The sequence below is a fragment of the Leopardus geoffroyi genome, chromosome E3 (assembly GCF_018350155.1).
Source record: "Leopardus geoffroyi isolate Oge1 chromosome E3, O.geoffroyi_Oge1_pat1.0, whole genome shotgun sequence".
Taxonomy (NCBI): domain Eukaryota; kingdom Metazoa; phylum Chordata; class Mammalia; order Carnivora; family Felidae; genus Leopardus; species Leopardus geoffroyi.
In genome coordinates this window covers 6,163,682-6,178,175 of record NC_059340.1, presented here as the reverse complement: position 1 = coordinate 6,178,175, position 14,494 = coordinate 6,163,682, and the positions used below count along the sequence as shown (strand labels likewise).

Sequence of the window (14,494 nt, the reverse complement as noted above, 5' to 3'; positions counted from 1 at the left end):
CAGTTTACCCATCAGCAAGCCTATCTGTGGATAAATTTCTACATTTGGGAATTCAACTGCTGCTGGAGCGATGTTAACAGAAATAGGGAAACAGGCAAGAAGCCTCTTTTTCTTCCTCATCTCTCACCCTCTCTCTAGAACTTTGCATTGCAGAAGTGAACAGGGAGCCTGCCAGCATGGGATCTGGGAGTCCTAGCCCCAGTATCACAGGATGGAATATAACAGAGTAGGGAAGAGGAGAGAACATGGTAAATAGTTGCACATAAGAAATCGTCCTATTCCAGGGGTGCTTGGGTGGCTCAGTTGGCTAAGCGGCCAACTCTTAATTTTGGCTCAGGTCATGATCTCTCGGTTCGAGTCCATGTCAGGCTCTGCACTCATAGCAAGGAGCCTGCTTCAGATCCTCTGTCTCCCTCTTTCTGGCTTGTGGCTTTTCTCTCTTTTTCTCAAAAATAAATAAACATTAAAAAAAATCATCTGATTCCCTTAACATCTTATTTCCAAGGGTGCAGACTGATTTTCAACTTCTTAGAATTAAGTGAAATTAGGTTCTTAATATCAATTAGAAGAAATTAATCTCTTCACAACACAGGTTTGTTAATCTTGTAGATTGAGAATCCCACCCATGGTTCTTAGTAACCCTCTCTCTTGATTTAAGTTGTGTATATTACTTTAGGCTTATAGTTGTGTCTTTAGTGATTAAATTGAAAAAATGACTCTGGAAAGTGATGTGCATCTAATGGACAATGCTTCTGTGTCCTTTTCAAATCTTGGATGAGCAGGAATGCTATCAGTTTCTGCATTAGTCTATTGGACAACATATTTCAAGACTTAGTCATATCTTGCCTTCCTTTTCCCCCAGGTTCCAATTTATCTGCCATTATCAAATAGCATGCCTAAGAGAAGGTGATTTATTGCATGTTTTGGCATCTATAGAACAGCAGAAATGTCTCTTGGAAGTGGAAAAAAATTTCATCTGGTGGGCATATTCTAGGGTAACTGTATTTTTTGTTTCTGTCTGGAACAATTCTGTTTTAAACCTGCTGTCCTGGCATAATCAATAATAGTACCCTTTCTTTTTCTAAAACGTGCCCTAGTTTGGTTGATACGGTCACTGGATAGGAAACTTACCCATCTGACTGATGTTTAAGCCATCTTCTCTGTATAGTTCTATTCTAGGAAATTTGAAAACTTAGCCTCTGAGATGTTAGCTGTGTCATTCATTGGTCACCATGTGGGGAAGTCATACAGAGAGAGTAAAGTCTGGGGTTGAGGTTAACAAGAGGGGCCTGTGACTGCATATGTAGTTGCATAGACATAACATATAAGGATCTTTATTTAACATATGTGCTTTCACAGGATTTGCACACATACCTCCAGGCACGTGCACATCTCTAAAAAGAGGGAGAGAGAAAATCCCAATCAGGCTCAGAGCCTGACGTGGGGCTAGAACTCACGAACCATGCGATCATGAACCTGAACCGAGATCAAGAGTCAGATGCTTAACCCACCGACCCACCCGAGAACCCTCCCCCTTTTTAATGTTCATTTATTTATTTATTGAGGTGGGGAGGAGGGACAGAAAAAGAGGGAGACAGAGAATCCCAAGTAGGCTCCGTGCTGTCAGTGCAGAGCCCGATACGGGGCTCGAACTCACCAACTGTGAGTTCATGACCTGAGCCGAAATCAGGAGGTCGATGCTTAATCAATGGAGCCACCCAAGCATCCTGGTGTTGTTATTCTTTATTAAAAGAATGCTTCTTTTCAAGATGAGAGATCCTATTAATCTTTTAAAGATTGAAAGTCCTTGTTGGGATGAGCGCTGGGTGTTGTATGTAAGCCAATTTGACAATAAGTTATATTAAAAAACAAATTGAGGGGCGCCTGGGTGGCGCAGTCGGTTAAGCGCCCGACTTCAGCCAGGTCACGATCTCGCGGTCCGTGAGTTCGAGCCCCGCATCGGGCTCTGGGCTGATGGCTCGGAGCCTGGAGCCTGTTTCCGATTCTGTGTCTCCCTCTCTCTCTGCCCCTCCCCCGTTCATGCTCTGTCTCTCTCTGTCCCAAAAATAAATAAACGTTGAAAAAAAAAATTAAAAAAAAAAAAACAAAACAAAAACAAAAACAAATTGAAAGTCTTGAGTGCAAGGGTGTAACAGGGAATGCCTGGTATGGACCAGCTGTTGAGACTCCACACAGAAACAATGGCCAAGTGTTCTTTAGGTTGTGAGTAGGGTTTGACTTTTTTCACTGTGGTTTGATTAGCTCTGTTGTTAGTGCCTTTCACACATTTTCATGGGATTTTCTTAAAACTTTTGAAGTGAGTTTAGACATGTCTATTATGAATCCTTTTTTTTTTTTTAAGAACAATTTTGAAAGTGTTCTCAGATAGACAAATTAGAGTGACAACCTCAGTTTTCCTCCTTTTCACTCTTTCGGGACATTTGTCACATATTTTCTGGGCCAGGTGTAGATAAGTGCAAATAAACTTGCTGTTGAGGTGGACAATCATGTGTCTCACTACCCCGGTGTTGTTACTAATACTCAAAAGAACAAGTGTGATTTCATTAAGGGTAACCTCTTTTCTCTGGGAATACCATTTGGTGCCACTTTGGAATTGGCTTTGGAAAGGCTGGGACCAGCTTAATATTGCTTGCTTCCTATAACTGTATGCTATTTGGCACAAGCAGTCTCGCAAATCGAACAGAAAGATCATCTCCGGTGGAAACTGTTGGAGGTCATGTGTATGCAACTTTCTCTGAGTTTGAAGATAGCTGTTTTCCTGTTTTTAGTTGTCTTATATGCAAGGGATTTCCAGGAACTCCTAATGAGTGTGAATCAGAAGGAATCAACCAAGTCCAATCAGAAAGACCTCAAGGTGGGTTTTATTTTGGGGGTGAGAGGTGATGGGTGCCTGGCTGGCTCAGTCAGTAGAGCAGTAAACTTAGAAGTTTATTGCAACTCTTGATCTTGGGATTGTAAGTTTGAGCCCCACTTTGGGTGTAGAGTTTGCTTAAGAGGAAAATCTTCACAAAAAATAATAAAAGTGAGGCTTTAGTTTTCTGAAAAGAATGCATTCTTTCAGATGCTCCTTCTGGCGAGGGTTCCTCATGGTGGCAGAGGACTTCATGTGTCAGCTGGTAAGGGTGGATTTCATTTCTACCCCTTCCTACAGATGGCACAGGAGGGCTCCTTCTGTGTTTGATCCACAGGTGGTGTGGGCAGGGAGTTGTCTTTGTTGATGCAGGAATCTTCTTTTCCCCAAAACTTATCATAGAATCAACGGTAATAGTACGTTAGTTCCATTTGGTTAATAATTACAATTATTTGGATTTCTTCCTGCCATTTTCCACATTTACTTTTCCAATATGGGAAAAACTCAAAGGGGATATTTCATCTTCACTGTAGGAATGAGCAGTAATTCAGAAAATGCAAAGAGCTTCTTAGCTTTGATTTAATCCATAAATGACTTGAGGAAAACCAAAGAAGGAAGATAAGAGATACAGAAGGCAATGGGATTCTATTTTGAGAAAGAGAGCATGAGCTGGGTAGGGGCAGAGAGAGAGTGGGACAGAGTGAAAGAGGGAGAGAGAGAGGCCCAAGCAGTCCATGCTGTCAGCGCAGAGCCCGACGTGGGGCTCGATCCCATGACCTGAGCCACAATCAAGAGTCGGATGCTCAACCGACTGAGCCACCCTGGCACCCCGGCAATGGGTTTCTTAAAGTGAGAGCTGATCACCTGTCTGGTTTGCCTGCAGTTATAACCCTCACTGCTTACTATGGTGGTGGCCAGAGTTTCGACTTTTTCTTTGTGGTTCATATGACCTTGTGTTCCCAGTATTTACCAAATGTTTTAAATAGTTTTCCAAAAAATTTCCTTGTTCGTTTCCCTCAGTGTGCACATTCAGACCATAAAAGGACCTATTGAGATACGTGTTAAAATTCCACAAATGATAGTGTCTCTTAATGATAGGTGTTGAGATTTCTATTTACAGGGATTTAGAGTAGCTTAATGATAAGCTAAATTTTTCTAGATCTTTGATATTTTCCCTTTTGCTTCTTTGGGATAGTCTCTCTCGATAGATTTCCACAGCCTGCTTCCCTTAAGCTCAGTCATCATTAATGGAGCAACTACTTCCTGTGATAACTTTTTTCTGTACGGTGGAGGGTACCAAGTAAAAGAAGAGAATTTATCAGATGTAGTCTCTGCTTTCTAGAACCTTATATTGGGAAGGGATGGATGGGGAGAAAAAACTAGCAGATTGTAATGCATGCTCTACTGGAGGTAAACAGAATCACAGGACTATGGGGGCAGGCGGATTCATTCCATCTGGATAGGCTTGAGGGAGGTGTGTGGGGATTGTGGCATTTGAGATTGCCATTTCGTTCCTGGATGGGAATAGGCAGGTGGGTGTTGGGTTCGGAGGGTGTTTTAAATAATGGAAACCGCTTGAGGGAAGGCTTAGAAACGGAACGGCACTTGACATTTGTTCAGGGAGGAAGGGGAATGATAGGTTGTTTTGTTTATTTTTATTTTTTTTTAATGTTTTTTTTATTTATTTTTGAGAGAGAGGAAGACAGAATGCGATTGGGGGAGGGGCGGAAAGAGAGGGAGACACAGAATCTGAAGCAGGCTCCAGGCTGCGAGCTGTCAGCACAGAGCCTGATGCAGGGCTTGAACCCACGAACCGTGAGATCATGACCTGAGCTGAAGTCGGACGCTTAACCGACTGAGCCACCCAGACGCCCCATAGATTGTTTTAGTACTGGGATCATACATAGTCTTAGCAGGAGAAGCCACGGTAGAAGATGAAGTGCTTATTGGAGTTCATCTATGTGGAAAATCTCCCTTTGCCATTTACATCCAACTCTGACACATAATAATGAAGATGTAATATGTGATCATAATTAAAAAATCTGTCATTATGAGACAAAAATCAAGAAGCAGTATATATGGTGGTTGAAAACATAGGTTTTGAAGCTGGATTGCCTGGGTTCAAATCCTGAATAGCTGTGTGACCTCGGGCAAGTTACTCAGTCTCTCTGATGCCTCACTTTCCTTGTGTATAACATGGGGATAACAATAGTGCTTACAAATTTATTGCCACGATTAAATGACTAGCAGGTAAGGTATTTACAACAGTATATAAATATTACTAGTTATTAGTAGTAATAGTAGTATTTGCAATTTGATTTTTTTTTCCTCTGAGAAAGATTGGATTGGTCTTTTTATAGATTACATACTCTGTGTAATTAATTGTAGCATCCCAGGCCTATAAGTGCATGAAGACTCTCAGAGCAGAATTTTCACTGGGATAAAAATGTCTATCTTTCAGAGAACTTCGGTGCTTTGCACTAGAGCTGTCTGGTTTTACCTACTCCTTCCTGGGACACAGCTGACTTGGAGAGGTTGGTTGGTGGCGTCATTATTTGTGTGTGTGTGTAATGGAATATTATGGGAGAGAATGTTATCGTGTGTATCAGGAAAGTGCTTTGGTGACAAGTAACAGAAACGGACTTTGGCTAATTTAAGCATAAGAGAATTTATTGCAAGACCGTTGGGGACTCACGAATGGCCAAGAGGCTGGGCACCAGAGGTGAGAAGCCTAAGGTGGCTCAGGTGGCCGGGAGGCACAAAGGCCATCTCCTAGGCTAATGGCCTGGTCTGTGTGTGCATAGGGTCTCTGTCCCTGAGATTTAGGACGTCTACCTCCCAGCCGTTCCTGGTCTCGTGTAAAGGCCTGTTGGAATAGCAGACATACTGGGAATGGTTAAATGCCTGGCTCTGAGGGTCAGAGTACATTGTGGAACAACTGTGTAATGGAATGCATTGTGGCCCTTAAACATAAAAGGTATTTAATGACATGGAAACTGGTTCACGCTTTTTTTTATTAAGCGAAAAAGCAGGTAGCAAAACTGTATGTGTGGGATCGTTATATTTAAAAACTTGATGAAGGAGCTTCTGTTATTCCTACTTGACAGACAGGCACAGAACTGTTGCCTAGTTGGCCCGTGGTCACTCGGCCAGTGAGTAGAAGAGGTCGGACTTGAATCTGTAAGTCCGACCCACAGCTGGGCCCTTGGGCACTTCATCGCTCGCTCTCTGACCTACACGGAAAGGCTCCACGTGACAACAGGAATGGAAGTTAGAGCTAGGTGGTGAGATTATGGTGCGCTTTTATTGTTTACTCTGATTTCTGATGAGCATCCGTCACTTCTATAGTGACCCAAATGATTAAGTTATTGTAAAAATGGAAAGTTTTGCAGTACTTTTCTTCCAGCTGAAAAGTTGCGTCCAAGTGTATCCACTGCAAATTGCTTTTTATATGCAACAAGAGACCCCGATTATCACCTCCATCAATACGTGGGTTTCCCCTGAACTTGTATATGTCCTGCAGTGATCATTGACCATTAATTGGACAGGTGATTAGCATCATCAAAACCAGAAAAATGTTCCTGGGCTTTTAAACTCTGTGGCTCCTGCAATTTCAGGATTACATCAAAGCATTGATAAAATAGTTTGTGTTTTAAATGGGAGATTCAAATCTGTGAAGCTTTTTAAGATTTGTGTTTGTCACGTCTTGGCACGAGTTTCTCGTTTGTAGTCTAGTTATGAAAAGACTCTGGTTTCCATATGTATTTTTAAAATACTCTGAGTCATGGCTCCAAATGAGTAATAGACATTATATCTGTATTAGATTTCTGCTGTGTCATACCTCCATGTGAAGCCAGTGCCTTCTTTGAGTGCTTGCAACAGCCAACGCGGAATTTGGCCAAATGGTATTCATTTCACATAGTCTTCCTGGTGCTTTTTTATTTTCAGAAATTACTGTTTGGGAATGCAAATGTATGTTTGATTTCACAGGTTGCTGAGGGAAAGGGCCCATGTGTGTGTGCACGCGGGCCCATATGTACATGGCGCTGTGAGTGGCGTGTGCACACTGATTGCGAGACGCGCCGTTACAGGTGCCCCTCGATGAGCAAAATGCTGAGAGTCAAACAGTGACGTGGCTTTCTTATGATCTGACATTTTTATTTTACAGTCTTGAACAGGTAGCTCATTGAAATGTAGATTTTTATCGTGTAGTGTTCTTGTGCGTTATAATTAAAAAGAAAAAGCAGGAGAGATGAAAGAATTCCTAAGGTATCTTCATATTCAGTGTCCATCTCTCCTCAACCGTTTGGCACAGAATCACCGATATTTGTATATTTCCACGTGCTGTGCCATAGTGTTGACACTGACACTTTTTCAGAAGGATGGGCTATTCTTAGCTCCCCAAGTTTTAAAAACAACTTTATTGAGATACAACTCACATTTCATACAGTTTACCCATCCAGTGGGTTTTGGTGTGTTACATTAGTAATTTTTACAAATTGTGGTAAAAATATCTAACAATTTGCCATTTTAACCATTTTTAAGTATACAATTCAGTGGCATTAACTACATTCATAATGTCACCACTGTGTATTTACAAACTTTTTTTTTAATCATCCCAAACAGAAGCTCTGTGACCATGAAGTCATAACTGCTCATCTCCACTTTTCTCAGCTTCGTGGTAACCTCTCATTTACTTCCTCAATGCATTTGCCTGGTGTAGATATTTCATAAAAGTGGGATCATACAGGGGCACCTGCGCGGCTCAGTCGGTTAAGGTCTGTCTCTTGGTTTCGGCTCAGGTCGTGATTTCGTGGTTCCTGGGATCGAGCCCCACATCGGGCTCCGTGCTGACGGTGCAGATCCTGCCTGCAATTCTCTCTCCCTCTCTCTCTGTCCCTTCCCTGCTCGTGCATATGTGCACTCATGCGCTCTCAAAATAAATGGAGTTAAATAGTGGAATCATATAGTATTTTGTCTTTTTGTGTCTGGCTTCTTTCAACTTAGCATAATGTTTTCAAGGTTCATTCATGTCTGTGTGTCAGAGTTTCCTTCCATGGTATGACTGAATACCACTTCATTGCACGGGTATGCTGTAATTCGTTAATCCGTTAATCAGTTGATAGATACCTGGGCTCTTTCCACCTTCTGGCTATTGTGAATAACGCTCCAGTGAACATGGGTGTACAAGTATGTATTTGAGCCCCCGCTAACAATTCCTTTGGGTATATACCCAGGAGTGTAATTGCTGGGTCATATGATAGTTCTGTGTTTACCTTGTTGTCTAAGTTTTACTACTGGTGCTTTTTTTTTTTTAATGTTTTAATTTTTTTAAATATTTATTTAGCACATGTATGAGCACGGGAGGGGCAGAGAGAGAGGGAGAGAGAGAACCCCAAGCCGGCTCCACACCCAGCAAGGAGCCCATCACTGGGCTTGATTCCACGAACCAGGAGATCATGACCTGAGCTGAAATCAAGAGTGGGATGCTTGGGGCCCCTGGGAGGCTCAGTCAGTTAAGCGTCTGACTTCGGCTCAGGTCATGATCTCACAGTGTGTGTGTTCGAGCCCTGCATCGGGCTCTGTGTTGACAGCTCAGAGCCTGGAGCCTGCTTTGGATTCTGTGTCTCCCTTGCTCTCTGCTCCTCCCCCACTCACATCCTGTCTCTCTTTTCTTCAAAAATAGATAAACATTTTAAAAAATTAAAAAAAAAAAAAAAAGAGTGGGACGTTCAACCCACTGAGCCACCCAGGCGCCCCTAGTGCTGGTACTTTTGATCGTCACACGCATCCAGGCAATGACAACTGTATCCCAACTGTCACTGGCTGATTGTAAGATGCATCTTGATTTCAGAGATGTTAATATGTAGGCCTTAGAATTGATGAAATATTTATATGTTGCTATTCCATAAAGCTGGATACTTTTAAGGAAGTGGTGGGTCAACATGCCTATAGAAGATTCTCATCTGAGTATATTCTTAAAAATCGTTTGTAAAAAATACAAGTTCTCCATTATAAAGGAATATAGCTGGTTTGTATGCTATTTGGGGCAAAACCCAGAAAAACATGAAGGGAAAAAATAACCTGCCCATTCTTTCTTTCTCTCAGAAATACTGCTATTAATCTTTTACTCTGATTTTGTTTCTCAGTTACTTTTCTAGGCGTACGTGTTTTAGTTTATATTCTTTATCTTTAGGATCCCTGACAAAAGTAATATATATTCAATTTTATAGAATATTTTTATTTTTTTAATGTTTATTTTAAAGAGAGAGAGACAGAGCATGAGCAGGGAAGGGGCAGAGAGTGAGGGAGACACAGAATCTGAAACACGCTCCAGGCTCTGAGCTGTCAGCACGGAGCCTGACACAGGGCTCGAACTCATGAACTATGAGATCATGTCCCGAGTTGAAGTCGGATGCTTAACCAACTGAGCCACCCAGGCACCCCAGGGTATATTCAATTTTAAAGTTACAGTATTACTTGGTATAGAAAGTAAAAGTTACTTGCTGTTCCCCTACCCTCTGCTCCCACCCCATTAACCCATAAGATAATTTGGTATAGGAGTTTGAAATGTGAGCCTACAGGGGCGCCCAGGGTGGCTCAGTCCGTTAAGCATACGACTTCAGTTCAAGTCATGATCTCACGGTTTGTGGGTTCAAGCCCTGCATCAGGCTCTGTGCTGACAGCTCAGAGCTGGAGAATGCTTCAGGTTCTGTGTCTCCCTCTCTCTCTGCCCCTCCCCTGCTTGTGTTCTGTCTCTCTGTCTCTCAGCAATAAATAAATGTTAAAAAAATTTTTTTTTAATTAAAAAAAAATGAGCCTACATATTTTGTTCTGTGCCTGTATCAACGTTTCTTACTATCATTGTTATTATATTCTATTGTCCTGGGATCATATGAACAGTTTTTGAATGTTTTTCAGATTAGAAACAGATCTGTGTGTATAAGGAGATCGAACAATGTCATTTTCTTTCATCCTTAATTAAAATTTTTGGTCTTGGGGCGCCTGGGTGGCGCAGTCGGTTAAGCGTCCGACTTCAGCCAGGTCACGATCTCTCGGTCCGTGAGTTCGAGCCCCGCATCGGGCTCTGGGCTGATGGCTCAGAGCCTGGAGCCTGTTTCCGATTCTGTGTCTCCCTCTCTCTCTGCCCCTCCCCCGTTCATGCTCTGTCTCTCTCTGTCCCAAAAATAAATAAACGTTGAAAAAAAAAAATTAAAAAAAAAATTTTTTTTGGTCTTAAAAATTGAATACCTGCATTTGGTAATAAATAAAATGGTAAAGTAGTACCGAAGAGATTAGGTTGAAAAATTGACAATACCTTTTCCTTCCTTTGTCCACGCCCCTGAGTTTCCATCTTTTAGTTCCTTTGGTAACTCCAGATAATACAAATACACTTCTCAGTGTTTACTTAATTTTGCAGAATGCTGTGACTCTGCTGTGAGAACTTCCAGGTTTGTGTAGATTCTGCTAGAAGATAGCTGCCATCTGTAGTTTTAATTTTTCCATCACTGCCCCCTGCCCACTTTTGTTTGTAAGTATCGCACCTGCACATCAGACCAGCACATAGTCTCTGCTCTCAGTGAATTTCTACCAGACCGTTTACTCCCTAGTCCTTGTTTTCTTTAATCACTGAATCCAGAAATTCATCCCCACCCCACCCCCCACCACCGCCATATACAGCATGCCTTTGTTATAATATTGATTTGGCTACAGTAGATAAATTCTCTTTCAGAACTCCTAAGAGACAAATGTATGGGGTGTTAGTACTATGTACAAATAACAGAAAAATATTATTTATTTTTATTTTTATTTTTTTTTTAACTTTTATTCATTCTTTTGAGAGACAGAGAGAGACAGTATGAGTGGGGGAAGGCCAGAGAGAGAGGGAGACACAAAATCCGAAGCAGGCTCCAGGCCCTGAGCTGTCAGCACAGAGCCTGACATGGGGCTCGAACCCACCAACTGTGAGATCGTGACCTGAGCTGAAGTCGGACGCTGAACAGACTGAGTCACCAAGGTGCCCCTAAAGAACAGAAAAACATTGAGATGACTCCATTAAAATGTTAGTGACATTTTAGAATAGGATATAAAAATTTCAAGTTTCTGTTTATAGGAAATCATATTTTGCCTGTATTTTGTGCAGAGTATAGATTTAAATGGGATCAAAATTCATAATCCTAGTATGCTCCTATAAAAGGAGCCAACTTATGGTTCCTTATCTTTTTTATTTCAAATCCACACCATAATATATGTATTTTTATTTCCCCACCCTCTCCAGTATCATACTAAAATAGTCTTCTAAGCTTGTCTAGACATGGGAATGCAAACTAAGAAAAACGAAGTTACTGTATATTTTTGTATATATTATTTTCCTCCTTTGATGTAAAATTAAAATGTTTGGATCTTCAGATGTGGAGTTCACACTTCTAATGCAAAAATTGATTGCACGTCATACAATAAATATATCTATTGCGTTTCAGCTTGAAATTTAATTGTGCATGTCTCCTGTAGTGTATTTAAAAATTTTTTTAAATATTAAATATTATTTATTTTTGAGAGAGAGAGACAGAGTGTGAGTGGGGGAGGGGCAGATAGAGAGGGAGACACAGAATCTGAAGCAGGCTCCAAGCTCTGAGCTGTCAGCACAGAGCTTGCTGTGGGGCTCAAGTCACAAACCTCGAGATCATGACCTGAGCCAAAGTCAGATGCCCAGCCCACTGAGCCACCCAGGCGCCCCTCCTGTAGTGTATTTATTTGCATGTTTAAACATCTACACAAGTATGAGCCAGGAACATAGTATCCCACTATTCAAGTTAGTGGAAATGGCATGTTAACATTGCTGGAACATTCTTACCATGACTGCCCCTCCCCCCGCCCCCAATTTCTTTAGGACGTAATAGTAGCATTGCTCGTCAAGAATCCGGTTCGTTGGTAACTTTTCAGAAGATTGAACTAAGTTCTAACATGAAAATAAATGGCAGAAAAATTAGAGTGCAGTTAAACTTTGGTTACCTCTTCATCTAATTGCTTAAAAAAACTTTTTTTTTTAATGTTTAATTTTGAGAGAGAGAGACAGAGTGTGAGCCGGGGAGGGGCAGAGAGAGAGGGAGATACAGAATCTGAAGCAGGCTCCAAGCTCTGAGCTGTCAGCACGGAGCTGAACTCAGGGCTCAAACTCACAGACCGTGAGATCATGACCCAAGCTGAAGTCGGACGCTTAACCAACTGAGCCACCCAGGTGCCCCATAATTATTTTTTTTAGTCTCAAAATCACTTTACTGGAGTGCTTGGGTGGCTCAGTTCATTAAGCGTCCGACTTCAGCTCGGGTCATGATCTCATGATTTGTGAGTGCAAGCCCTGCATCTGGCTCTGTGTTGGCAGTGTGGAGCCAGCTTGGGATTCTCTCTCTCTCTCTCTCTCTCTCTCTCTCTCTCTCTCTCTCTCAATCTCTGTCTCTCTCTGCCTCTCCTCTGCTTGAACTTTCTGCTCTCAAAATAAATAAATAAACTTAAAATCACTTTACTAAGTAAAGATTTCTTTGGCCTGCCAGATTTATCTCTAGCCATAGTTTCTTGGATTTGGATTTGAAATTTGATGAGTATTATCTTGTGTCTGTCTTTGATTCTGAATATTCTTGTTGCTTCACAGAGTCTATCTACATTTCCTCTCTCCTTCAGTCCACATCGTGCAGTCTTCCTTGTCTAATCTTTGAGTTTGGTCTGTTTGATCATTGATAGAATGTGTCCCATATTAACTTATAAACTATTAGTGGGAACTAATAATTGTCTTCTAACAAAGATCTAAAACTTATTCAGATAAATGTGCTTCTTTTCATGCATTCCCCAAGAAGGCTGGAGATATATATATATATATATATATATATATATATATATACACACACACACACACACACACACACACACACACACATATATATGTATATATATATATATTTCTATAATGTTCGGCTCAGAATTTGGAACTGTATTTTTATTTATTTAGTTTTATTTAATTTTTCTTTTTTATTTTGAGGGAGTCCAAGAGAGCGTGAGCAGAGGAGGGGCAGAGAGAGGGAGAATCCCAACCAGGCTCTGCGCTGTCAGCACAAAGCCCGACTTGGGGCTCGAACTCATGATCCGTGAGATCATGACCTGAGCCAAAATCAAGAGTCTGAGGCTTAACTGACTGAACCACCCAGGTGCCCTGTCACTGCATTTTTAAATTGAGGTGCTGGTTGCTCTCTTTCTTACTAGATGAAGTACAACATCTTTCTGGCACCAAATTCACAGATTTCCTGCTATCTGGCTTGTTAACCTCGGTGTATTTTAAGTGAACGTTTGAGTACGTTAACCTTAAAAATAAAACAGTTGTTTTACCAGCAAAAATAGGTTTATTTGGTAATAACAGAGAATTGCATTTCAGGACAAACAAGCTACAATAAAGCCATAGGCCAGTCCAACAAAGGACAAGAAGGTTATTTTATGGAGAAGAAGGAGGAAGTTGAGAGGAAGTCCAGTGGAGAAAGGCAGGAGTTCAGGGTGACGATTTCTCATGGGCCGAGTTGCTGGGATGGTCCATTTCTTGTAGGAGATGCAATGAACATTTCAGTATCGGGGCCTGGAATCCACGATTCTTTCCTGTCAAGGATTCTTCTGTTAACGGTCTGTAATTGACATTGAGTGGTGTCCCTTTAGCCTCCTCTTCTGGCATCCTGAATCCACTTTCGTGGGATTTCCCTTCATTAATTTTCACAAGTATTTATAAACTTAGTTGTTAATAATGACCCAGGACTGATTGTTAAAAATACAAGGCAGAGACTCGTTTAGTTTCAAGCATCGTTTGTTTCAGTCCCTCAGAAACCATTCTGGTTCAGTTGTTACAGCCCACGTTTTCACCATGTACTTTTCCCCCTTTGGTGTTAGTTAGCCCACATGCCTGAATAGCTCTGGACTTCGTAAAAGCAGACTGTTCACGCCGAAGAGATTAACCCGACAATTTTAAGACAGATCTTAATTGCATATGTTTAGAAAGAGAATAACATGCTGGTGGTATTTAAGGTTAACAATCTTCAGAGAGGCCTATCTCTATGCTGTCCATCCCACCTTTGTGATGATTTTCTGGTTTAGTATTTTTCTAAATAATTTTTAAGCTTATTGGTAATAGAACAAAAAATAAGCCATTGATGCAGATGCCGATCTAGTTGATAAACCACAGGTGGGTACTGTCTTAAAAATATATACATGTGTAACAGCTTTCTTGAGATGTAATTCATGTGCCTTTAAAAGTATACAATTCAGGGGCTTTTATAATATTCACAGTGGTGCATAACCATCACCATGTCTTGTTTTAGACCAATTTTTTGAAGTTTTTATTTTCTTCCTTCCTTCCTTCCTTCCTTCCTTCCTTCCTTCCTTCCTTCCTTCCTTCCTTCCTTCCTTTCTCTTTACAGATGAAAGGAGAGAGTTTGCAAGTAGGGGAGAGGGCAGAGGGAGAGAAAGAATCTTAAGCAGTCTCCTTGTTCAACACGATCCTGATTGTGGGCTCGTTCCCATGATACTGGGGTCATGACCTGGGCCAAAATCAAGAGTTAGACACTCAACCGACTGAGCCACCCAGGGCCC

The 14,494-nt window shown here is 41.3% G+C and overlaps 1 protein-coding gene across 11 annotated transcripts in view; it reads left to right on the top strand.

Annotated features, from left to right (window-relative positions):
* SMURF1 (SMAD specific E3 ubiquitin protein ligase 1) overlaps nt 1-14,494 on the top strand; it is a 110,457-nt gene that overhangs the window by 26,346 nt on the left and 69,617 nt on the right. The window contains exon 1 of one of the 11 annotated variants that reach the window (XM_045461705.1): nt 5,226-5,406. The exons of the other annotated variants lie outside the window; for them this stretch is intronic. Within the exon in view, the coding sequence (XP_045317661.1) occupies nt 5,319-5,406 (88 nt within the window). The 5' untranslated portion in view covers nt 5,226-5,318. Of the gene's footprint in view, nt 1-5,225; nt 5,407-14,494 lie in introns of those variants that run through there. 11 annotated transcript variants of the gene reach the window in all.